Below are 23,696 nucleotides of genomic sequence, written 5' to 3'. Positions count from 1 at the left end.
ATTAAAGAGCCAGTGGTCCTCGGAGGCGGAGACCCTGATGAGAAGGGCAGGCGGAGGCTTTGTTTTGACAGCCCACAGCCCATCTGACACGCTGCGTGCGTGCCGTTTGCACACATGCAGGTAGGTGCTTCCACTGTGAAGGGATCTACGAATGTTTGGCCCCTAAGGACCGCTAGTTAGCGTGCCGCACTGCAAGAACGGGAGGGAGGCATGGGGTTGCGCAGAGAAAGTTCTCCGGGACAGCTGCGCAGAAGGTGGACTGTAAGGAAAGCAAATGGATGTGGGAGATAAGAACAGAAAGATCTCTAGTAGATAATGGGCTGCACAGGCAGGTGGGAGAGGATGGGAGACTGAAGCCACCCCACGCGGAACCCTGCCCATCCCCGCCCCCGTCCACCACCTTCCTGTTTCCCCTTCCTTCACCTGCTCTGTTCCTCCCTCTCCCTCCCTCTTCATCTTCCTTTAGTTCTTCATCAGTTTCCATTACTATTCCCGCAATATTTTCCTTTCCCTTCTGCCCTGGGATTCAGTACCGTCTTCTGAAATTGTCGTTCTTTTGGAAGAGTGGAGTCTTCTTCAAACAATATATTCGTCATCTATTCCATAATGTAATGAAAGTCCCCTATCCCTCTGCTTCTTGTGTTGCCTATGTTCTGGGGAGCCCCACCAAATAAAGGAACACCTACACTAGGCGGTGGGGAACATTGGATATCCCAGGCGTCCAACCGTGTCCAGGGGCTCCTCTACTTGGACTACGCGCCCTGTAGCCATTCACCCATCCCGCAGTCAACACTAAGTACTGACTGTGAGCAGGGATGGGCAAGGAGGAGCACAAATATATTGTGAAATTAAGACATATGTCGGTAGGATCATATAGGGTTGGATTGTGGAGGGAAAACAGACAACATAAAAAGTTCATTAATATCATGATGTGTTAAATATTGTGTGAAAAGTGACTGGTAGAAAAATTTATTTGAGACTGGAAGAAGGAAGCATGTCTTTAGAGGAGGAGACAACCCAGAGAGTGATTATCATTTATTTCCAGGTACTGTTCTAGAAACTTTGCATGTGTCATTCTACTTAAGCCCTTAGAAAATGCCATAAGGTATTTTTATTCCTAACTTTCAGATAATGAGACAGACCTAGAGAGATTAAGTAAACTTAAACAAGGTCAAATCTTAAGAAAATGGAAGACCTGAAATTTAACTGATGTTCTATTGGACTCCAAGTGTCTCCCCACCACTATATCACAGGGAGTCTTTAAAAAGCAGGCTGCATATGTCTCTGGATGGCTTTAAGATATCTCATGAATGTATATTATAGCACCAACTTGTAAAATCTCTACAGACAAAGCCATTTAATCGGCACCTAGTGATACGGTCTACACATAGGATACCCATCATATAGACCTGGACAACTCAGTTTTGAGCTCCAGAGCACTAAAAGGGCAAATAGTAACTTCATGCATTTATGCCTGTGGTTCAGTTTCTTTAGGAGTATGGGGAGGACGCCATGGAGTCAAAAAACCTCACGTGGGTATCAGAGTTTGTCTTCCTAGGACTCTCCCAGACTCCAGAGCTCCAGCTTTTCCTGTTTCTGGTGTTCCTATTTGTCTACACCACCACTGTAGTGGGGAACTTCCTCATCATGGTCACAGTGACCTCAGACACCCGGCTCCACACACCTATGTACTTCCTGCTCCGAAATCTGGCTGTCTTAGACCTCTGTTTCTCCTCTGTCACTGCCCCAAAGATGCTGGTGGACTTCCTCTCTGAAAAGAAGACCATCTCCTACCAGGGCTGCATGGCCCAGATCTTCTTCTTCCACTTTCTAGGAGGCGCCATGGTCTTCTTCCTCTCGGTCATGGCCTATGACCGCCTTGTTGCCATCTCCCGACCCCTCCACTATGTCACCATCGTGAACACTCAGCTCTGTGTGGGGTTGGTGGTGGCTAGCTGGGTAGGAGGCTTTGTGCATTCCATTGCCCAACTGGTTCTGATGCTCCCATTGCCTTTCTGTGGCCCCAACATCCTGGATAACTTCTACTGTGACGTCCCACAAGTGCTGAGACTTGCCTGCACTGACACCTCCCTCCTGGAGTTCCTCATGATCTCCAACAGTGGAATGCTGGATGTCATCTGGTTCTTTCTCCTCCTGACCTCCTACTCAGTCATCTTGGTGATGCTGAGGTCCCACTCTGGGCAGGCGAGGAGGAAGGTGGCTTCCACCTGCACCACCCACATCTTCGTTGTGTCTATGGTTTTCATTCCAAGCATTTACCTCTATGCCCGGCCCTTCACCCCCTTCTCCATGGACAAGGCTGTGTCCATCAGCCACACGGTCATGACCCCCATGCTCAACCCCATGATCTACACCCTGAGGAACCAGGAGGTGCAGGCAGCAGTGAGGAGACTAGGGAGGCACCGGCTGGTTTGTAAAAGGGAGCAACAATGAGTAGGTCACTTCTTGGCTTTGTTTTCCATTTGTAGAATGGAGGGAAAGCTACTGTATTGGCTGACTTCATAGTTTGTGGGTATGTTGTGGAGGTCATCATAGAAGTGACTGAGTTTCGAAACTAAGCAACTGACTCAGATTTTTAGGAAAAAGGAAAAAGTCCTCTTTGGTGGCTAAGGTTTATGCTGAAGTTCTAAAACTCCTGCTACAATGAGAAGTGTTCTCATGGCTCCAGAAAGCCACACCCTTCTTTTCCTCTTCTTGGTGGATAGTTTATTCTTATGAGGAGGCTATTTCCCCAGGGAGAGCAGTTCTAGTTTAGGTGTTTTCCCAGCCACTTTTGGTCGGTGTCCAGAGTGTTAGAGAAAGCACAGGCCTTGAAGCCTTAGCCCTAAATTGAGAGCCCCTGACCCATTTGTTCCCAGACTGGTGACCTGGAGCAGCTACCTGGCCTCTCTTGAACGTATGGATTCTTCCTCACCACACTAGCATAGAGCAATATCTGTCCCAATAATCTCACAGATTTGTTATAAGATTCCAAAACATGTAGAAGAATATTTTATAAACCTTACATAGAACCTAGGCAAGGATTATTGTCATTCTTCTTCCTGACATTTCTTCTCTCATCAGATGCGTAGTGTTTTGGAGGGGTTTGGCGGCAATCCCTCAGTGTAGTGAGGGAGGCCTGGAGGGGGTGGGGGCTGAGCTCCAGAGGGCCATGCAACATGCCCAAGAGTGAAACAGAGAACAGAGGGTGAGCATAAATTCAGGGGCATGTCTGCAAGAAAATATTCTTATTTTCATTTGTGATGGATGATTTGAGCTCTTATGACAATAAGATGTAGTCTCATGGAAGCATTCTGGAAAGCCACACTCTCATTTCTGCCTTCTTGGTGGACAGTTTCCCGTTATGATGATACCATTTCTCCATAAGAGCTATCTATTGTCTGTATTTTGACCTCTTTTTCCAATACTCTGTTTTGGTGTGAGTCTGGATTGTTGGAAACAGCACAAGATTTAAAAGTTAATCTTTAAACCCATCACTTACCAAACTGATGATGACCTGGGGATGATTCACTTGGCCTCATGACTTCTTCTTCAATAAACTTGCTTAAATTAATATCTGACCTCCGAACTCCACATTTATTATAAGAATCAAATAAAAAAATCATGTGAGATAACATTGGGTAAACCATGTAACTATTTTCTTCCAGCCTTTTTTGATGCTTTTATTTTATCTTCAAATTTGAAAATGTCATCAATGTTCAGAATATTTCCTTTTACATTTTCAGTGTAGTGTAGTAATTGTTACAAACAAAAGATTATGTGTAAAATACATGTAAGTTATAAAACATTATAGCATTATGAAAGCTCCTATAAAGACAATTTAATTCAAGAAATAGAAGTTACCAGTAACTGATACCTACTACCCAGAGGGTCCTTTTCCTCACATTCACTCACTCCTCCCCAATGAAACCATTTTCTTGAATTTTGCATTTGCCATCCTATTGCTTATAAAAACACTTTTATCACATTTTTACATAATCAGCATATTGTTTTGTTTTGCTTATTTTGAACATTATGAAAATATCCTACTCTACATAATATTCTGGGATTTGCTTTTTTTTTACTCAACATTATATTTTTAAGCTCTTTGGGTTGTTTCCATGTTTGTTGGGGGGTTTTTTTTTGCTATTGCCAACAGTGCTATTTTCAATATTCCTCTCTTTGTCTCCAATTGCCCTGTTAAAGAGCTATGGGTTATATATCTTGTAATGGGATTGCTAAGTTTTGAGTTATCCAAAGATATAACTTTACAAAAGAGGGCCAAATTGTTTCCCAAAATTGTTGTGCCCAATTACATGTTCATAAGAGGTGTCTAAATGTTCCCATCAATTGGTTTTTTTTTTCTAACAGTTGATATTGTTTTTTTTCTTTTTGCCAGTTTAGTGGGTAAAAAATATTTCTCTGTAGTCTGTAGAAATTTGCACTTCTCTCCTCCCTAATGTTTCTTTCCATGTTTTTATTGCATTCACTTTTCCCAGTAACACCTTTTGTTAATTTTTCTCTTGACTTTTTCTAGTGAATGTAAGAATTCTCATATCATTTGGTCACTGGTCTATTGTCAGTTATGTCATTGCAATATCTTTTCGCAGCTTGTGGTCTGTCTTCTCTATATGTGGTGTTAATTTTAACGTAGTCAGTTGTATCAGTCTTCCGTTTTAATATTAACTCTTACTGATATCTAATTTTTAAAAATTGTTTCTTACCCAGAGGACAGAAAGATATTCTATATATTTCTTTTACTTTAACATAAACATTTTTTTAACTTAAAAAATTGGGGGGGTGCCTGGGGGGCTCAGTCGGTTAAGCAACTGACTCTTGATATTAAAAAAAATTTTTTTAACTTCTTGAAAAATCTCAAACTTACAGAATAGTTGCCAGTGTAGTATAAAGGACTTTATTTCCTGAAAGCTTGAGGGTAAGTAGTCAACCTGATGCCCACCATTCCTTAATACTTAAACATGCATTTTCTTATGATACTGCCATATAGTCATTAACATTAATGCCATAACAATACATTGCTAGAATCCAATCTTCAGCCTCTATTCAAGTTTTGCCAAATGTCCCAGTAAAGTTGTATGGAAAGAGAATCTGGTTCAGAATTGCATGTTGCATTTAGTTGTCCTGTCTCTTTAGGCTCCTTGAATCTGGAAGAGCTTCTCCTTGAATTTAGTTATCTTGGCACTTTCAAAGATTACAGGCCAGTGATTTTGTAGAATGTCCCTTAATTTGGATTTTTCTGATGTTTCATGGTGATTAGACTCAGGTGATGCATTTCGGTGACTTTTTCAGGGACATCCCAGAAATCTTGCTGTGTTCTTATTGCATCTTACGAGGTGCAAATGATTTCTCTTTGTCCCATTACTGCTGTGCCATCACTTTGATTACTTGTTAGGCTTCTCACCTTCGTTATCGTTTTCTCTTGAAAAATAGTAAATATTTTATGGGCAGGTATTTTGAGACTATGTCAATATATGGTTCCTTAGCAAACTTCCAATTTATTCTTTTGTTTATTTATATCTGTGTGGACTTGTATTTTCCTTTTTTAAATCAATTGAGTTATAATCTATTACTAACTTGCCCCAGATTTGGCCGGTTGGAACCTTTCCTAGCTAGCTTTCGTGTTCCTTTCTTTCTTTGAGCACATCCTTACTTTCTGGCCCAGTGACATGCCCATGCTTATCTTGTATTTCTGTTCCAGCTCTGGAATCAAGCTTTTCCCTAAAGAGTCCTGTTTCCTTTTGCTGAGGAATGGCCTTTAGGAGTCACTATCTGGCTGCTGGGCATGCTCATTCCTATATCCAAGGTCATGAAGATTTACTCCAGTTTTCTTCTAAGAGTTTTATAGCTTTAGCTCTTACGTTTAGATATTTGATCCATTTCGAGTTTATTTTTGTATATGGTCTGAGGTAGTAGTCCAATTTTTTTCTTTCATGTGGATATCCACTTGTTCCAGCACCATTTGTTGAAGAGATTATTTTTTCCCCACTGAAGAGTCTTTTGAAAATCAATTGCCCGTAAATGTATGGACTTATTCCTGGACTCTCAATTCTATTCTTTGGTATATATATCTTTTCAGAGTTTCTGTGGAGGGATGGGCCCTTGGAGTTCTCCACTCCGCCATTTTCTCTGACATCGTTTTATCCTTAATTTACTAACTTACTTAATGCATCTCCCTCTATACAACCAATCTCCCATACTAGTTCCATTTCCTCACTCCACTGCAGGCCAGCCCTTGACTCAGGCAACTTTCTTACCCTACTCGTGCTCCAAAACCTCACATTCCAACATCCCGCATGTGGACACCCTCCTCGCCCTGCTTAGTCTCCAACACCTGATGTCAGACTGCACCTCTGCATGAAAACACTTCTCATCCCTTTGAAGCTTTGACCTCCCACACTGAGCCGTCTCCCTCTGGGGACGTTCTGCTCACCTTGCCTGAATGCCCACAGTGGGCAGCTGCCAGGAAGGGACACCCAGACTCTGACAACCCACGCTGGGCCCCATCCTGTGGACGCCCTATTCAGACTACGTTTTTAGTCTACATTCAGAAACAATTCTCTCAACTCTATTTTCCAATTCCTCCGTTATAGTTTTCATGTTTGTCAACATATTTTAACTTCTGAGAGCTCTTTTTTGTTCTGTGACTTTTGTCCATCCCGTCCTGTTCTTATTTTATAGCTATTATATCTGCTTGCTTCTCTCAAAGGATGCTAATTATATAAACAGGAGATTTTTAAAAAAGTTTTCTTCTGTTTCCCAGGCCATTTCTGTTTTCTTCTCACTCATTTTTCTATTTATTTTGTATTTACTCTTTGTGTTGGTGGTCTTCCTTAAACTCCTGGTGATCTTTGTTTAACTGCATTTAAGAGTAAAGCAATATAATGCTAGTTGCTACTTCTATGTATAGGTAAAGCTTTTAGACTTCCTTTCAGGGGTTCAGGTGGGAAGCAGCTATTTGCTGAAGGACCCCCAAGTGTCAACACATAAAGGCTTACTTTTCTGAAGTTTTTTCCCTAAAGAAAAAAAACTTAATTTCCTGTCTTTGGCTCAGATGCTGGAATTTTGCACTGGAGGAGGTGGGTGATGAGCCTCAGTACATCTTTGGAGACAGAGATTCCTACCTGACTTCCCTCTCTCTCATTTACATTACTCACATTTGAGCTCGTGACCTCTGCTATTATAAATTTTGTTATTGGGCGCCTGGGTGGCTCAGTTGGTTAAGCGACTGCCTTCGGCTCAGGTCATGATCCTGGAGTCCCTGGATCGAGTCCCGCATCGGGCTCCCTGCTCAGCAGGGAGTCTGCTTCTCCCTCTGACCCTCCCCCATCTCATGTACTCGCTCTCTCTCAAATAAATAAATAAAATCTTTAAAAAAAAAATAAAAAAATAAAAAAATAAATTTTGTTATTTAAGAGAAACTTTGCATCATTGTCAAGATTCTCTTGTCTCTGGCCCATTATGTTCATTCCTGTTCCCAGGTGTTTATAAGAACATAGCATTGCTCTTGGGGGCCTACCCAACAGTCATCCCCAACCACTTCCCCCTTGTTTGTCCCCTAACATAGGTGTTCATTTTGCCAGAACACTTAAAAGCTAAGAGTGCTCACGTGTTCAAGTGATCCAAAAATGACAAATACAACAAAAAGTGTGTTTGCTGGGGAGCTTCTCAGAAAGATTTTTTCTTCCATGATTAAAGGCAAGAGGTGAAGGAGGAGAAAGAAACTGCCCCCACCCCTTTCCTCACTTCCAGCCTTTGAATGAGAGTGTGTGAGGACACACATGATGATTGAAGCCGTGGAGTCCATCTTGGCTCATGATGGAAAGGCCAAGAGCATCACAGAGTCACTGAAACAGTGTCTTGATATCATTGGGACATGGGTCCCAGCTGGCTCATTGGCTTTGACTCCCTGGTTTTTCTGAATCACCTTTTTATCCTCCTCTTTCTTTTTTTATCTCCCATCTTCTTTCCCTTTTCCTCTCTTCTCTTCACCCTCCCACATCTTTAAAGGTTTTTGAAGCTGGGATGGGATGGGTCAAGGACACAGGCAAAGTTCCAGACCCTCAACTGCCCTCATTAAGTCTTTTCTGAAACAAGATGGGGTGTGAAGAAACAAAGGAGCAGCTCCCCTTCTGTCTATTCTCGCCACCCTCCCATCTCTCCTCCTCCTGTGGCCAGAAAGGCCTTCATCTGTAGGCCACTCTCCTGCTCTTGTCCTCCACTGGCTTCTCAGGTCCTATAGGATAAAATCTAAATTCATTAACCTGGTTTCTCAAAGCTCTCCAGAGTCTGATCCCTGCCTCCTCTCCACCCTCATCCCCCACCACTTGCCCTGTGCCCTGGCCTTGCTGAGGCACTCGGGGTTCCTGGAGTGTATGCTGTGCCATTTCTTCTCTGGGCCTCTGTTCTTCCTGCCAGAAACACACTTCTGCCCACAGGCATGAACCGCCCCTTTGTTCAAATGTCACCTCCTCTGAGAAGCTTTCCCCTCTCTCCCAGGCATGGCTAGTGGCTCAGCCCTTTAACCTTGGAGCGTCCCCCTGACAGAGCTGTTTCCTCTTTGAAGTGAGTGCATTTATGTGTTTCTGCAACTGTTTTCCCCACTAGACTGTGAGTTGGTTGAGAGCAAAATGCATGTCTTATTTTGGTATCCCCAGCACTGAGCATAGAGGTGCACCCAGACATGCTCTCTGCGCTCTCCTGCTCTTCAAGAGGGACAGCTTCCCCTCACGTGAACAAACATTTACTGAACTTTCACAGTGGGCCAGCTACAATACTCCCAAACAATAAGGCACAGTGCAATCAGTTGTTTTTTTTTAAAGATTTTATTTATTTATTTATTTATTTGAGAGAGAGAGCATGAGAGGGGGGAGGGTCAGAGGGAGAGGCAGACTCCCCGCTGAGCAGGGAGCCCAACGTAGGACTCGATCCCGGGACTCCAGGATCATGACCTGAGCCGAAGGCTGTCACTTAACCAACTGAGCCACGCAGAAGCCCCAGTGCAATCAGTTTTTTAAAACAGATCACTCATCCACAATCTCACACTGAGGAATCAACTTTGGGGTTGAGATGTGGTTTAGCAGACATTTTTCAGACATTTGTGCACCTTGAGAGGAGAAGTATATAAACTAGAACATACATGGGCTTTCTTATTGAGAGCTAAATCAGAATCATAAAGAATTAATCTAAGTAATTTAATTATTGTTAACATTGTTACAGTTAGTGACATCTGATAGTCAATGAAATTGGTAAAAACCTATTGCCTTCCCGGGCATTAACACAGGCTATTTTTACAAGTGGCTGGATTTTTTTTTTTTTTTTTAAACATTTTATTTAATCATTTGTACAGAGAGAGAGAGAGAGCACAAGCAGGGGAAGCAGTAGGCAGAGGGAGAAGCAGACTCCCTGCTGAGCAAGGAGCCTGATGCAGGACTTGATCCCAAGACCCTGGGATCACAACCTGAGCCGAAGGCAGATGCTTAACCGACTGAGCCACCTAGGCACCCACAAGTGGCTGGATTTTAAAAAGGATTCAAGCACTAAATATTGGGAAGAATTTTAGATCTATAGCTTCTTGGAGCCACTCTGGGAAAACAGTGTGGAGGTTCCTCAAAAAGTTGATAATAGAGCTACCCTACAACCCAGCAATTGCACTACTGGGTATTTACCCCAAAGATACAAATGTAGTGATCCGAAGGGGCACATGCACCCCAATGTTTATAGCAGCAATGTCCACAATAGCCAAACTATGGAAAGAGCCTAGATGTCCATCAACAGATGAATGGATAAAGAAGATGTGGTACAATGGAATATTATGCAGCCATCAAAAAATGAGATCTTCCATTTGCAACGACATGGATGGAACTAGAGGGTATTATGCTAAGCGAGATAAGTCAATCAGAGAAAAACAATTATATGATCTCACCGATATGTGGAATTTGAGAAACAAGACAGAGGATCATAGGGGAAGAGAGGAAAAAATGAAACAAGACAAAACTAGAGAGGGAGACAAACCATAAGAGACTCTTAATCTCAGGAAACTGAGGGTTGCTGGAGTGGAGGGGGGTGGGAGGGATGGGGTGGCTGGGTGATGGACATTGGGGAGGGTATGTGCTATGGTGAGCACTGTGAATTGTATAAGACTGATGAATCACAGACCTGTACCCCTGAAACAAATAATACATTATATGTTAATAAAAAGGAAAAAAATTATAGCTCTTATATGTGGGAGAAACCAAAGCTTTGCATAGTGTTTTTACATGCCAGAGGGACTTCATTTTGCTAAGTATAACTATTTGCACTGAAAGAACTCAAACCAACCTGGAAATCACATGTAGACAGAGAGCTCTAAAAAAAAATCACAGTTTTTATAGTACACCAAAGTTGTAAAGCCAGGTAATTCCAATTCTCACCAGTTCACCATAATAAGAAAATGTATGCACTTCCTCTACTAGTCCTTGTAGAAAAAGAAAGATCTTACTGAGTAATACTCATATATAAGGAGCACTAGAATTTTACAGATAGTCCAGTAGAATTGGATATGGATGAGGAATCAACTTCGTGGTCTGGTTGGCAGATAGGAAACAAAGTTTACAGGGTTTCGGTTTCCAAGGTCATATACAAACATTTTCCCACCTATGACTTGCCCAAGTTAAGATCAATTAAAATTATTTTTTGAGATATCAAATCAGTGGTGTTGGTGATGCTGTGAGAGAGAACAGTTCATGTGCCGTGCAGACAAACTTGAAGTGGTTCTCAAACTGTGGCCCCAGGGAAGCAGCATCAGCATCATTTGAAAACTTGTTAGAATTGCAAGTTCTCAGGTGCCACCGAAGACCTACTAAATCAAAATTCCGTGTGGGGTTTCTGAGTCTCAACATGCCCTGCAGGTGATTCTCATGCATGCTCAAGTGTGTGAACCACTGTTCTATGAAATGGGTCCTTCCAAAAATCCCAGAAATTTGACTTCTTTTTTTTATTTTATTTATTTATTTATTTTATTTTTTTAAAGATTTTATTTATTTATTTGAGAGCGAGAGAATGAAAGACAGAGAGCACGAGAGGGAAGAGGGTCAGAGGGAGAAGCAGACTCCCCGCTGAGCAGGGAGCCCGATGTGGGACTCAATCCCGGGACTCCAGGATCATGACCTGAGCCGAAGGCAGTCGCTTAACCAGCTGAGCCACCCAGGCGCCCCTTCTCTTTTTTTTTTAAGATTTTATTTATTTATTTGAAAGAGAGAGACAGCGAGAGAGGGAACACAAGCTGGGGAGTGGGAGAGGGAGAAGTAGGCTTCCCGCTGAGCAGGGAGCCTGAAATGGGGCTCGATCCCAGGACCCGTGGGACCATGGCCTGAGCCGAAGGCAGATGCTTAACTGAGGCACCCAGACACCCCTTGACTTCTTTTGAAGAGACTCTGTCCTTTCTCATCTTGGCCTCCTAATCCTATATTTCATGAATCTCTACAATTCTCAATGTCCTTGGTAGGGTTTCTGTTTGTTTTTTGCCCTCAAGGCAGACCTCTCAAATAGTGTTTTGAAAGACTTAGCAACTTTTTAACAACTCCCATTGCTCCTTTGCCCCCAGTGGGAATCATTCCAGCTCTGCTTCCTGAGCCCATCCAATAGTTCCTCCCTGAGGATATGCCCTCTTCCCCAGGGTCATGCCCACGAGGATGCGTGTGAGGTGACGGAGGGGCTCCTCACCTGCCGATAGGTCAGAAATAATTGGGTTCTTGAAAATACCTGCTGGAGGGTGGGCAGAATAAATAGGTGACAGACTTGACGGTGACCAAAGTGTGAGGAGAGCCTCAGGAAGTAATTCAGGGGGAATGTGCTGTTAAAACGGCGGCTTCAGTTTACATGTAAAACCCAGTAATTTTAGCAACTGGGCATAGAACCAGCCTTATGAGGTAGGGGCAGAGGACAAGTAACATTACTCAAAAACTCTCCACATAATCAATTACCTAATTTTTTTTTTTTAGATTTTATTTACTTATTTGAGAGAGGGGGAGAGGGAGAGCACAAGCAGGGGGAGCGGCAGGCAGAGGGAGAGGGAGAAACAGGCTCCCCGCTGAGCAGGGAGCCTGATGCGGGGCTCAATCCCAGCACCCTGGGATCACCAACTGAGCTGAAGGCAGATGCTTGACCTACTGAGCTACCCAGGCGCCCCTCAATTACCTAATTACTACATTAATTTGACAACGTTTATTGAGCATGCACCATATCAGAGTTGCTGTTCCAAGTTCCGGGGTTACTAAGATATGGAAATTACAATGTAGTTGGTTGATGGGAGAAGATGGGACAAATAAATGAAGATAAGCCTACAAATGAGGTGTTCTTAAAATACTACAAGAAGCCCAAGAAATGGGAATTAATTCTGCAGGGGAGAATGGGCGAAATGAGTGCCAGAAAGGGTGAGGTCCGAGTGAGAATTTTCCAAGGCGGAGAAGGTAGCGAACAGAATTCTAGGACACAAACATGGAAATGAGCAAATAGGTGGCAGGTTGAAGAAACTACAATCCATTAAAGAGCCAGTGGTCCTCGGAGGCGGAGACCCTGATGAGAAGGGCAGGCGGAGGCTTTGTTTTGACAGCCCACAGCCCATCTGACACGCTGCGTGCGTGCCGTTTGCACACATGCAGGTAGGTGCTTCCACTGTGAAGGGATCTACGAATGTTTGGCCCCTAAGGACCGCTAGTTAGCGTGCCGCACTGCAAGAACGGGAGGGAGGCATGGGGTTGCGCAGAGAAAGTTCTCCGGGACAGCTGCGCAGAAGGTGGACTGTAAGGAAAGCAAATGGATGTGGGAGATAAGAACAGAAAGATCTCTAGTAGATAATGGGCTGCACAGGCAGGTGGGAGAGGATGGGAGACTGAAGCCACCCCACGCGGAACCCTGCCCATCCCCGCCCCCGTCCACCACCTTCCTGTTTCCCCTTCCTTCACCTGCTCTGTTCCTCCCTCTCCCTCCCTCTTCATCTTCCTTTAGTTCTTCATCAGTTTCCATTACTATTCCCGCAATATTTTCCTTTCCCTTCTGCCCTGGGATTCAGTACCGTCTTCTGAAATTGTCGTTCTTTTGGAAGAGTGGAGTCTTCTTCAAACAATATATTCGTCATCTATTCCATAATGTAATGAAAGTCCCCTATCCCTCTGCTTCTTGTGTTGCCTATGTTCTGGGGAGCCCCACCAAATAAAGGAACACCTACACTAGGCGGTGGGGAACATTGGATATCCCAGGCGTCCAACCGTGTCCAGGGGCTCCTCTACTTGGACTACGCGCCCTGTAGCCATTCACCCATCCCGCAGTCAACACTAAGTACTGACTGTGAGCAGGGATGGGCAAGGAGGAGCACAAATATATTGTGAAATTAAGACATATGTCGGTAGGATCATATAGGGTTGGATTGTGGAGGGAAAACAGACAACATAAAAAGTTCATTAATATCATGATGTGTTAAATATTGTGTGAAAAGTGACTGGTAGAAAAATTTATTTGAGACTGGAAGAAGGAAGCATGTCTTTAGAGGAGGAGACAACCCAGAGAGTGATTATCATTTATTTCCAGGTACTGTTCTAGAAACTTTGCATGTGTCATTCTACTTAAGCCCTTAGAAAATGCCATAAGGTATTTTTATTCCTAACTTTCAGATAATGAGACAGACCTAGAGAGATTAAGTAAACTTAAACAAGGTCAAATCTTAAGAAAATGGAAGACCTGAAATTTAACTGATGTTCTATTGGACTCCAAGTGTCTCCCCACCACTATATCACAGGGAGTCTTTAAAAAGCAGGCTGCATATGTCTCTGGATGGCTTTAAGATATCTCATGAATGTATATTATAGCACCAACTTGTAAAATCTCTACAGACAAAGCCATTTAATCGGCACCTAGTGATACGGTCTACACATAGGATACCCATCATATAGACCTGGACAACTCAGTTTTGAGCTCCAGAGCACTAAAAGGGCAAATAGTAACTTCATGCATTTATGCCTGTGGTTCAGTTTCTTTAGGAGTATGGGGAGGACGCCATGGAGTCAAAAAACCTCACGTGGGTATCAGAGTTTGTCTTCCTAGGACTCTCCCAGACTCCAGAGCTCCAGCTTTTCCTGTTTCTGGTGTTCCTATTTGTCTACACCACCACTGTAGTGGGGAACTTCCTCATCATGGTCACAGTGACCTCAGACACCCGGCTCCACACACCTATGTACTTCCTGCTCCGAAATCTGGCTGTCTTAGACCTCTGTTTCTCCTCTGTCACTGCCCCAAAGATGCTGGTGGACTTCCTCTCTGAAAAGAAGACCATCTCCTACCAGGGCTGCATGGCCCAGATCTTCTTCTTCCACTTTCTAGGAGGCGCCATGGTCTTCTTCCTCTCGGTCATGGCCTATGACCGCCTTGTTGCCATCTCCCGACCCCTCCACTATGTCACCATCGTGAACACTCAGCTCTGTGTGGGGTTGGTGGTGGCTAGCTGGGTAGGAGGCTTTGTGCATTCCATTGCCCAACTGGTTCTGATGCTTCCATTGCCTTTCTGTGGCCCCAACATCCTGGATAACTTCTACTGTGATGTCCCACAAGTGCTGAGACTTGCCTGCACTGACACCTCCCTCCTGGAGTTCCTCATGATCTCCAACAGTGGAATGCTAGATGTCATCTGGTTCTTTCTCCTCCTGACCTCCTACTCAGTCATCCTGGTGATGCTGAGGTCCCACTCTGGGCAGGCAAGGAGGAAGGTGGCTTCCACCTGCACCACCCACATCATCGTCGTGTCTATGGTTTTCATTCCAAGCATTTACCTCTATGCCCGGCCCTTCACCCCCTTCTCCATGGACAAGGCTGTGTCCATCAGCCACACGGTCATGACCCCCATGCTCAACCCCATGATCTACACCCTGAGGAACCAGGAGGTGCAGGCAGCAGTGAGGAGACTAGGGAGGCACTGGCTGGTTTGTAAAAGGGAGCAACAATGAGTAGGTCACTTCTCCTTGGCTTTGTTTTCCATTTGTAGAATGGAGGGAAAGCTACTGTATCTGCTGACTTCATAGCTTGTGGATATGTTGTAGAGGTCATCATAGAGGTGAATGAGTTTTGGGCACCTGGATGACCCAGTCAGTTAAGCATCTGACGTGATCTCAACTGAGGTCTTGATCTTCGGGGTAATGAGTTCAAGTTCTGTGTTGGTCTCCACTCTGGGCGAGGAGACTATCAAGAAGAAAAAGTGAGTGATTTTGAAACTAAGCAACTGACTCAGATTTTTAGGAAAAGGGAGAAAATCCTCTTTGGTGGCCTAGGTTTATGCTGAAGTTCTGAAACTCCTGCTACAATGAGAAGCGTTCTCATGGCTCCAAAGAGCCACACCCTTCTTTTCCTCTTCTTGGTGGATAGTTTCCTCTTATGAGGAGGCTATTTCCAGTGAGAGCAGTTCTAGTTTAGGTGTTTTCCCAGCCATTTTTGGTCGGTGTCCAGAGTGTTAGAGAAAGCACAGGCCTTGAAGCCTTAGCCCTAAATTGGGAGCCCCTGACCCATTCGTTCCCAGACTGATGATCTTGGAGCAGCTACCTGGCCTCTCTTGAATGTATGGATTCTTCCTCCCCACACTGGCATAGTCCCAATAATCTCACAGATTTGTTATAAGATTCCAAAACATGTAGAAGAATATTTTATAAACCTTACATAGAACCTAGGCAAGGATTATTGTCATTCTTCTTCCTGACATTTCTTCTCTCATCAGATGTGTAGTGTTTTGGAGGGGTTTGGCGGCAATCCCTCAGTGTAGTGAGGGAGGCCTGGAGGGGGTGGGGGCTGAGCTCCAGAGGGCCATGCAACATGCCCAAGAGTGAAACAGAGAACAGAGGGTGAGCATAAATTCAGGGGCATGTCTGCAAGGCTCTAACAACTTACGGCTATCCCTGCCCCCCTCATCCCCATTTTCAGACTCCACACTTCTGGCAAATAGGATTGGGAAGATCTGTTCATGTGTTCATTCATTCATTTTTGTGAACATACATTTGGGACCTGCTGCAGTATTGGTGTGTAGACAGTGCTCTCTAGCACTGTGCTGACTCTCATTTCTCTTATCCCCACCCCTTTTCCCTTCTCTCCCTCCCTCACATTGATTTCTGCCAGTTCAGTCTTTACGTCCATGTGGTGTCTCTTGCTTCCTCTCTTCCTGGAACTCATTGCCACACACCTGTTGTATTTCCTTCACTCTCACACCGGACCTTTGGGATCAGGTTGTTCGGCAGAGGTGAAGAGAAGAAGTGGGTTATGGTTACAGTTGCAAAGGGCTGCAACCCTGGCTGCTTTTATCTAAATCCTGAAATTGTGGATTGTGGGGATAAGAAGCTGTCGGGACAGACACAGCTGGTCTCTCCTCATTCCTGCCTTCTCTCCGTCCTTACTCAGTCATCTTGTATATGACTCAGATGGGAGCCTCAACCCGAAAACCAGACCTTCCCATTCTGCTTTCTGCAGTTAACTGGCTCAGTGTCTCAGGTTCAAACTCTAAAGCCCTATGAGAATAACCTGATGGGCTGAGGTTGGGCCACATGTCCCATGTGGCTGAGGTGATGTGCAGGTCATGTGACATAAGCATGGCATCAAGGTACATCCCTCCAGCAGGAATTGTGGGTGAGGGTTGTTCCCAGAGAAGAAGCATGTGCGTGGACAGACTCCCCTCCCAGGTGTGTCTGCCGTGAAAGGCACAAGCAGGGTACTCCTTAAATGACACCATCCAAGGAACTTATAATTATTTATGTCTAGACATTCATGTTTTTATTCATCCATTAAACACCATTACACAAGTATTTATTGAGTGCTTCCAGTTTAGTTTTTCTGTCCTACTTGTCCTGTTTTCCCCTAAGTTCTTAGGGAAACTGACTTTGTTTTGGCTGACCCAAGGGAAGAAAGGACAGGACCCTGAGGAAGCAGGTAATCCTGTGAAGACTCATGTAGCTGCAGCAGTGGCTAATCCAGTAGGAACCATCAGCAGTTGCTGAGGGAGCTGGGATGGAGAGAGAGCTGAAAGCGGGAGAGGAAGCACCTGGGGCACCAAGGACAATGATGCTTCCTGGAGAGCCGCCTATGGCCATGTCTCCTACATCTCATGGATGCAGGGGCATACAAGGAAAGGGCAGAGCGTGACTGTGCAGGCCATAAGAGGTTCTTTCTCAGTGGAGAATTTAAAAGAGTAAAACTGACTAAAGGTGCTTCAATAAGTACCATGCCTGAGCAACTCTGAACAATATCAGAGCTAAAATTCTCCCTGCCAGGTGGATTATTCCCACCACCCTGCCCTTCATGAACCTGGAGAGTGTGTGTGTGAGTGTGTGTGTGTGTGTGTGTGTGTGTGAGGTGTGCATGAGATATAGGGGGGGACCCTGAGAAAGTGGGGGAAAGAATTAGAACTAGAGAGGGGAGAAGACCAGAGTCCTTATGAAGGAGGAGAGTGTGAGCAGCAGAAAGAGAGGACCTCATGCTCTCTCTGATTCTGTACTGATGTCAATAAAACAGCAAGGCTAGGGCACCTGGGTGGCTCAGTGGGTTAAGCGTCTGCCTTCGGCTCAGGTCATGATCCCAGGGTCCTGGGATCAAGTCCCACATCGGGCTCCCTGCTCGGCGGGAAGCCTGCTTCTCCCTCTCCCTCTGCCTGCTGCTCTGTCTACCTGTGCTCTCTCTCTATCTCTCTGCCAAATAAATAAATAAATAATCTTTAAAAAAAAAAAAAAAACAGCAAGGCTATGGGGTGACTGCTGAGGTGAAGGCCAGGGGGGAAAGAGGAGGCCATGTCTCCCATCTCAGGCAATGTGTCCAGGAAGCCTCTCCTAAGAATGTGGAAATGGGCCCACAGGCCCCTGGGCTTGCCCTACGGTTTGAATTGACAGAGAAGCCACAAAGACCAGGAGACCCACGGCCTTGCATTGAGAACTCTCATAAGGAAAAGACCCATTATTTTGTCCTCCCCACAGGAGGTGCTGGAAAGAGGAAAGAAGAAGTGTGAGGAGATAGATAAGTAATAGATGGACAAATAAATGATTTCATGATTAAAAGCTATGAAGGAAATGCATGGGGTAATGTGACTGGTAAGGTGGGCTGTATTATAAGATGTGGTTGGGGAAGGAATCTCTGAGGAGGGGGTATTTGAGCAAAGATCTGGATAATGAGGAGCCAGGCAGACCAAGATCTGGGTGATGGGCAAGCATCCCAGATAGAAGAAACAGCAAGTGCAAATGTCCTGAGGTAAGAATGAACTTGGTGGCCAAAGGGAAAAGAAAAGAGAATGTAACTGGAGTGTGGTGAACAAAGAGGATTTTGGTAGGAGGTGAGCTCTAAGATGTTGTATTAGTTATCTACAAATCAACCTTAAACCTAGCAGTTTAAACAAGTAGTCCTATATTACCTCTCACAAGTTCCATGGGCCAGGAATTCTGGCAGGCCATGGCAGAGACAACCTATCTCTGCTTCTTGGGCCTCCACTGGAAGACTCAAGGGCGAGGCAAGAAGCAACATGTCTGGCTGTTGATGTTGGTGTCAGCTAGGTAGCTAGGTGGGGCGGTTGACTGGTCTACCACAACATGGTAGCCTAGTTCCGAGGACATGTGTCTCGGGACAGAGAGCCAGGTGGACGTTGTAACCTTTCTACCACTTGTTCTCAGAAGTCACAGAGCATCTGCTTCTACTGCATTCTCTTAGAAGTGAGCCACCAAGTGCAGCCCACATTCAAAGGAGGGAATTAAACTCCATCTTTTGAATGAGGAGTGTCAAAGAATTTGTGGATATATTTTTAAGTACTACGGATATGTAGATAAGAGCTGGTTGAGGAGAGAGTTTGAATTTTATTCTAAATGCAATGAATCTTTGGAAGGCATGAATGGAGGTTGGGGTGGTAGCATGATCTAATTTATACTTTAAAAAGGACATGTTGGCTACCGGGCAAAGAATGAGTTATAGAGGTCAGACCTGGTATAGGGGGTTAAAAATTCGACGTGGAGAAAAAAGACCTGGATTCAAGTTCAAGTTCTTGCGTTAACTAGCTGTTACCTTGGGCAAGTCTCCTAACGTGAGGATATAGGAGTACACTTTCCCATTTACATGGGATGTACCTAGGGCTTTTCCTCCCTCAGACCTGCAGGGGGCAATGTTTGTTTCATGTCTCTCCTCTGTTAGATGCCTGTTAGATGCCTCACCCCCATAACCCCAGTGCCTTGCACAGGACCTAGAATGTGAAGGCTCTCCACAAGTATTTGTTGAAAGAATAAAGGAAACAATACTATTGTAAATATTGGTCCTTGACAACAGACTTCTCTGACCTTCTCTTTCTGGAGTGCATCCACCAACCCAACAAGCCCTCAGCGATAGGGCTGTGTCAGGAGGAGAATTGAGGGAGCATGTGGCTCCATCTCTTCTGGAATATTCCCACTGCCCATTGTGTATTGGAGGCCACAAGGCCTGATTGCATTCAGAACTGTCATCGCTGCCCAGATGGATATAACGAAAGCCAAGACCTGTCCTTGCCAAGCCCAACACCAGTGGCAGACTCGGAAGAGCCCACTCGGGCTCTGAGGGCTAAAGGAGGCATCAAATAGTAGCACCTTCATGCTTGGCTACTGTGCCCTGAGGGGAGGAGCCTCACTCTTTTCATGACAGCACCAGAAGACTGCACTGTGGGGGTCGGACAGGAAGAGTAAAGAGAGAGAGAGCGACCCTCACCTAGCACAAAGGGCCCGGCTAGGAGGCTTTCTGCCCCGTAGGCAGGGCGCTGGGTCCAGCCACTTCCTGTGCAGGGGCGGGGCTGGGGCCAACCCCAAGCTCATCACCCCCACCAGAGATGCTGGGGAGGCTGTGACCGGGAGGGTAGGGGTAAGAGCTGCACAATCTTTCAAGTCCTTGTTTGCACTTTTTTTATCTTTTTTTTTTTTTTTTTTGATAGTCTCTACACCCAGCATGGGGCTTGAACTCACAACCCCGAGGTCAAGAGTTGGCCGCTCTACCACTGAGCCAGCCAGGCACCACTCAAGTCATTGTTCGCATTTTTAAAACTCCTAAATTGTAAGTGTCCCAGGCAAGAGACTATTTGTTCAACAGGGTGTCTAAATTTCTACAGCCTTCAGGCATTTATTCTTTCTAGATATATTGAGATGCCAGGATGCAAAGACAGATCAGTGTGGGCCCTTTCTTGTGGAGAGACTGAGGATTTTATTCAGAGTGTGAGGCCAAGGGGGCTGAGGTCAGGCTCTGGGGCCCAACCCTTACCCCTTCCTGTGCTCCTCCCTGTCCCCCCTTGCCCCAGAGTGGCTTCCATTCCCCCCCACCCCCGCCCCAAGCTGGGGCAGCCACCACAGCAGCCTCTCCCAGCAGGGAGCCTAGAGAGTACCACCAGGGTGGCCTGTCAGACTGCCCTAAGTCCTACTCAGAGGCCACCAGGCCTGCCTTTGCGTGCTCAAGCCCAGGTCACCTTCCCAGTCTGTCCCATCTGTACCTTTGGGAGCTTGGGGGAGAAGGAGGCAGCTTGTCGAGTAAGACCCAGGTTGAGATCCCCTCCCTGGCTCCAAGACCATGACAAGTTTTCACTCTACCTCAACAATAAAACCAAGGTCTCAGGGGGGCAGCCCCTGCCTCATAGGGTTGCAGCGAGGACCCAGGTGAGCAGAGTAAAGCACAGAGTCCAGGCTGGCAAAGGACAAGGACAATAAATCCCGTTGAGCCGGCTGGCGGGCTCCCTCTGGAACGGGTCCTGCTTGGCCTCAGTTACCCCACAAGCAGCAGTGCCCTGTGGGTCCTGTGCCCCACTGAGCCCCTCTCACTCACTATATTGCTGCTTTGTCTGCAAGCCCATAAACCTTCCCCTGCCCCCGGTCCCTGCCCCTGGGAGCAGCCAGTCCGACAGAGGAGGCGAGGTCCGGCTCCCACAGAATGCCCAGGTGGGAAGGGGGAGAAGGGAGGGGTGCTTGCCCTCAGCGGACCCCCCAGTCTGGACCCGCGCATCTCTCGAGTGCTCACCAGAGATTGCTCCTGCCTTCTGAACATTCCCCCTCATTGCTGACTAGCAGATCAGAGAGGTCAAGCCCTTACTCAAGGTCACAGAGCCAATGTGGTGCTGGGCTTCCAGGCCAGCTCTCCGAGGCCCCACAGTTAAGTTTTTTCCAGCCTTGCTCAGGAGAGTCGTCAGCTCTGGTGCACAGATGTGCACACACTCCTGGCCTGCCCTGGCCTCGGGCACAGTGTGGAGTCACTGCAGTTTGAGCCAAGCCCCTGCTCCCTGCAGACCTCAGTGTTCTTATCATGAGAATAGGGCCAAGGAGCCCATTCCCAGAAACCCCCGGGAACAGGAGCAGGCTCAGCAGGCCCCTGCTGTCTCCATGGGGGCCGTTGGAGCTGAGCAGATAAAGAGATCCAATCAGGCCTGTGGCCAGCAGTTCCACCGAGGCTGGAGGACGGTTCTTATGAAAGTGGTTGCAGAATCTTGAGGTTTCGAGATGGCCAGGGGAGGGGGGACAGGAAGGTTCTGGGGTATTGCAGCTAAAAGAAGCCAGGGAGGGAAGGCTCCCTTGTGGTCCAGGGTCTGGGCCTCAACCTGGCAGGGCCAGGCCTACAACAGCATCCACCAACCCAGAGCTGGCCCAGCCCCGGGGGCTCAGTGCCGCTGACCAGGGGCACCGGGTCCTAAACGATGAAAAGGCACAGATCCATTCCCTGGCCCAAGAGCTGGGACCGGCGAGGCCACAGCGGATGCCGCCCTTCCACAAACCCTTGTTAAGGCCTTACCGCACTGCAGTCGGGCCGTGGCGACAGTGAGCGATAGGACAGGCACATGCAGACCTGTAGGGAGCTGGAGCTTCATCAGATCCAACCACAAAAATACATATATAGTTATAACGATGTTAAGTTTTATGAAAGGAACTATAAGAGCAGGAAACAGGAAAACCCAGCCATCTGAGTCCTGGCCGGTGAGGCTGGGGCAGGCGAGGCTCCCTGTAGGGTCCTGGAGGGTCAATAGGAGACACCAGGCACAGAAGGAGAAGGGCCTTTATGGTTGAAACCCGCAGTAGGTGGACACAGGCCTGTTGTAGGAGCTGAAAGCCAGTGGGTTTAGAGGGCAAGGAATAGAGAGAGGAGATGGGGCTCTAGGAGGCGGGGGAAAGGGGGCAGGAGCCTGACGGTGTGAGCCCAGGGGCTCCTTTCCTTAGGAGAGGCTGTATGGAGGGCTAAGACGAGTCTGCAGAGGGGACAGAATGCTTATGACCAGTGGTGCCAAGTCCCCCCGGGCCTCATACTCCCATGGCCACCAGGGAGGGAGGGAGAGCAGTTGAGGGGCTGACCCACAGGATACCTCTACCCTTGCTCTGGCCCCCTTATTCCCAGTCTCCTCCAGCCTCATCTCCTCCCGTCACCCCAGGCTGTCTTTTTGGTGGGTCTCAAACAAATCCTTCCCTCCTGTGTGGCTCAGTCTTGGACTCTCATTTTGCCCATTTCCCTTTCAGAGAAGAGCTCTCCTGCATGGCTCCCCAGCCTCTGAGGTCCAAGCGGACCACAGCCTGGAAAGAGCCTGGCACATCCCCAGCAGCGAGTTCTGGACTCCACATTTGGAGGGAAGAAGTCACCCACGCAGGGAGCCAAGCTTCCCAAACACCCAATCCTGGGGGGCATCCCACTCTGATGTCCTCGGCAAGTGGCCCCCATGCTCAGTTGACTGTCGTCTTCACGTCCCTCAGTCAGTATCCACTCCAACTGCCCCCCGCGCAGGCTCCTGGCCTCTCAGCCTTACACTGGGGATAGTCATGGGGCCCACCCAGTGCCCACCTCAAGGCTCTACATCATCACCATGGTGGTTCCCCAACCCCGCCTACCCAGCCTATCAGGGTCAGGCTCCTGGGAGTGCCAGACTGCCACCTGGAGAAGGAAGAGGGGATCCCAATGGGGTGGGGGGGGAGGGACATGTCCTCCTTCCCAGGGTGGAAGAGGGTATGCAGACTCATGGAGTTAAGCCGGGACACAGCACGGTTCACTCATGTTCCACAAACATTTCTGAGCACTGGCCATGGGCCCGGCCAGTGCAAGGTGCTAGATACACAACTGTAAACAAGATCAGGCCTGGGGTCCCCAAAGAACTCAGGGGCCAGCCCAGGAGATGGACATGGTGACAGTGTGCCTTCCATACAGCCTGTTATGTGCTAAGAAAAGCATCTGCTGATATAACTCAGACTGTGTTGGGGGGTGAACAGGAAAGGGATGAAGGAAAGCTTCCTGGAGGGGGTGATTTTCTCAGTTGGGTTGTGCAGTTGAGTAGAAGTGCGTTGGGCAAAGGGAACATTACAAGGACCTGGAGGTGAGGGAGAACATAGTGCTTCCAGAAAGCATCAGGGAAATCAAGGCTGGGGTGTGGTGAGCAGGTGGGGAGGGGTGAGTGGAGGCTGGAGAGGTCCTGCGGGGCCTGGAAGCCCGTAAGTAGCCCTATCCCCAGCTCCAGGTGCTCAGAGCCCCTGCTCCCCCTTCGCCCTCTCCCAGGCACCCGAAGTTGGAGTGTGTGAGGAGGGACTTGAAAGCCTCCTGACTTGTCTTTTATCAAGGACAAGTGGAAGGGGCAAAGCACCAGTACCAAGGACAGGACAGAGGACGCGGTCACCTCCGTGCAGAAAAGAAGGGGTGCGCTGTCTGTAGGACATGTAAGAGTCCTA

General features: G+C 46.9%; 2 protein-coding genes across 2 annotated transcripts; both read left to right on the top strand.

Moving 5' to 3' along the window:
* Window positions 1-1,512: 1,512 nt before the first annotated feature.
* Window positions 1,513-2,454, top strand: LOC144380922 (olfactory receptor 4D2). The gene has a single exon (XM_078066371.1). It carries the CDS (start codon window positions 1,513-1,515, stop codon window positions 2,452-2,454), a length of 942 nt encoding a protein of 313 aa, XP_077922497.1.
* Window positions 2,455-14,051: 11,597 nt separating this feature from the next.
* On the top strand, window positions 14,052-14,993 carry LOC118538336 (olfactory receptor 4D2). Its single transcript, XM_036096265.2, has one exon. It carries the CDS (start codon window positions 14,052-14,054, stop codon window positions 14,991-14,993), a length of 942 nt encoding a protein of 313 aa, XP_035952158.2.
* Window positions 14,994-23,696: the final 8,703 nt, after the last annotated feature.

Source organism: Halichoerus grypus, chromosome 2 (genome assembly GCF_964656455.1).
Source record: "Halichoerus grypus chromosome 2, mHalGry1.hap1.1, whole genome shotgun sequence".
Classification (NCBI taxonomy): Eukaryota; Metazoa; Chordata; class Mammalia; order Carnivora; family Phocidae; genus Halichoerus; species Halichoerus grypus.
Note: the sequence above shows the minus strand (reverse complement) of the source record. Positions and strands in the feature narration are given on the sequence as shown.

Bases quoted from the DNA above. Each gene is read 5' to 3' on its own strand.
- LOC118538336 (XM_036096265.2), top strand. From the start codon at position 14,052: ATGGAGTCAAAAAACCTCACGTGGGTATCAGAGTTTGTCTTCCTAGGA.
- LOC144380922 (XM_078066371.1), top strand. From the start codon at position 1,513: ATGGAGTCAAAAAACCTCACGTGGGTATCAGAGTTTGTCTTCCTAGGA.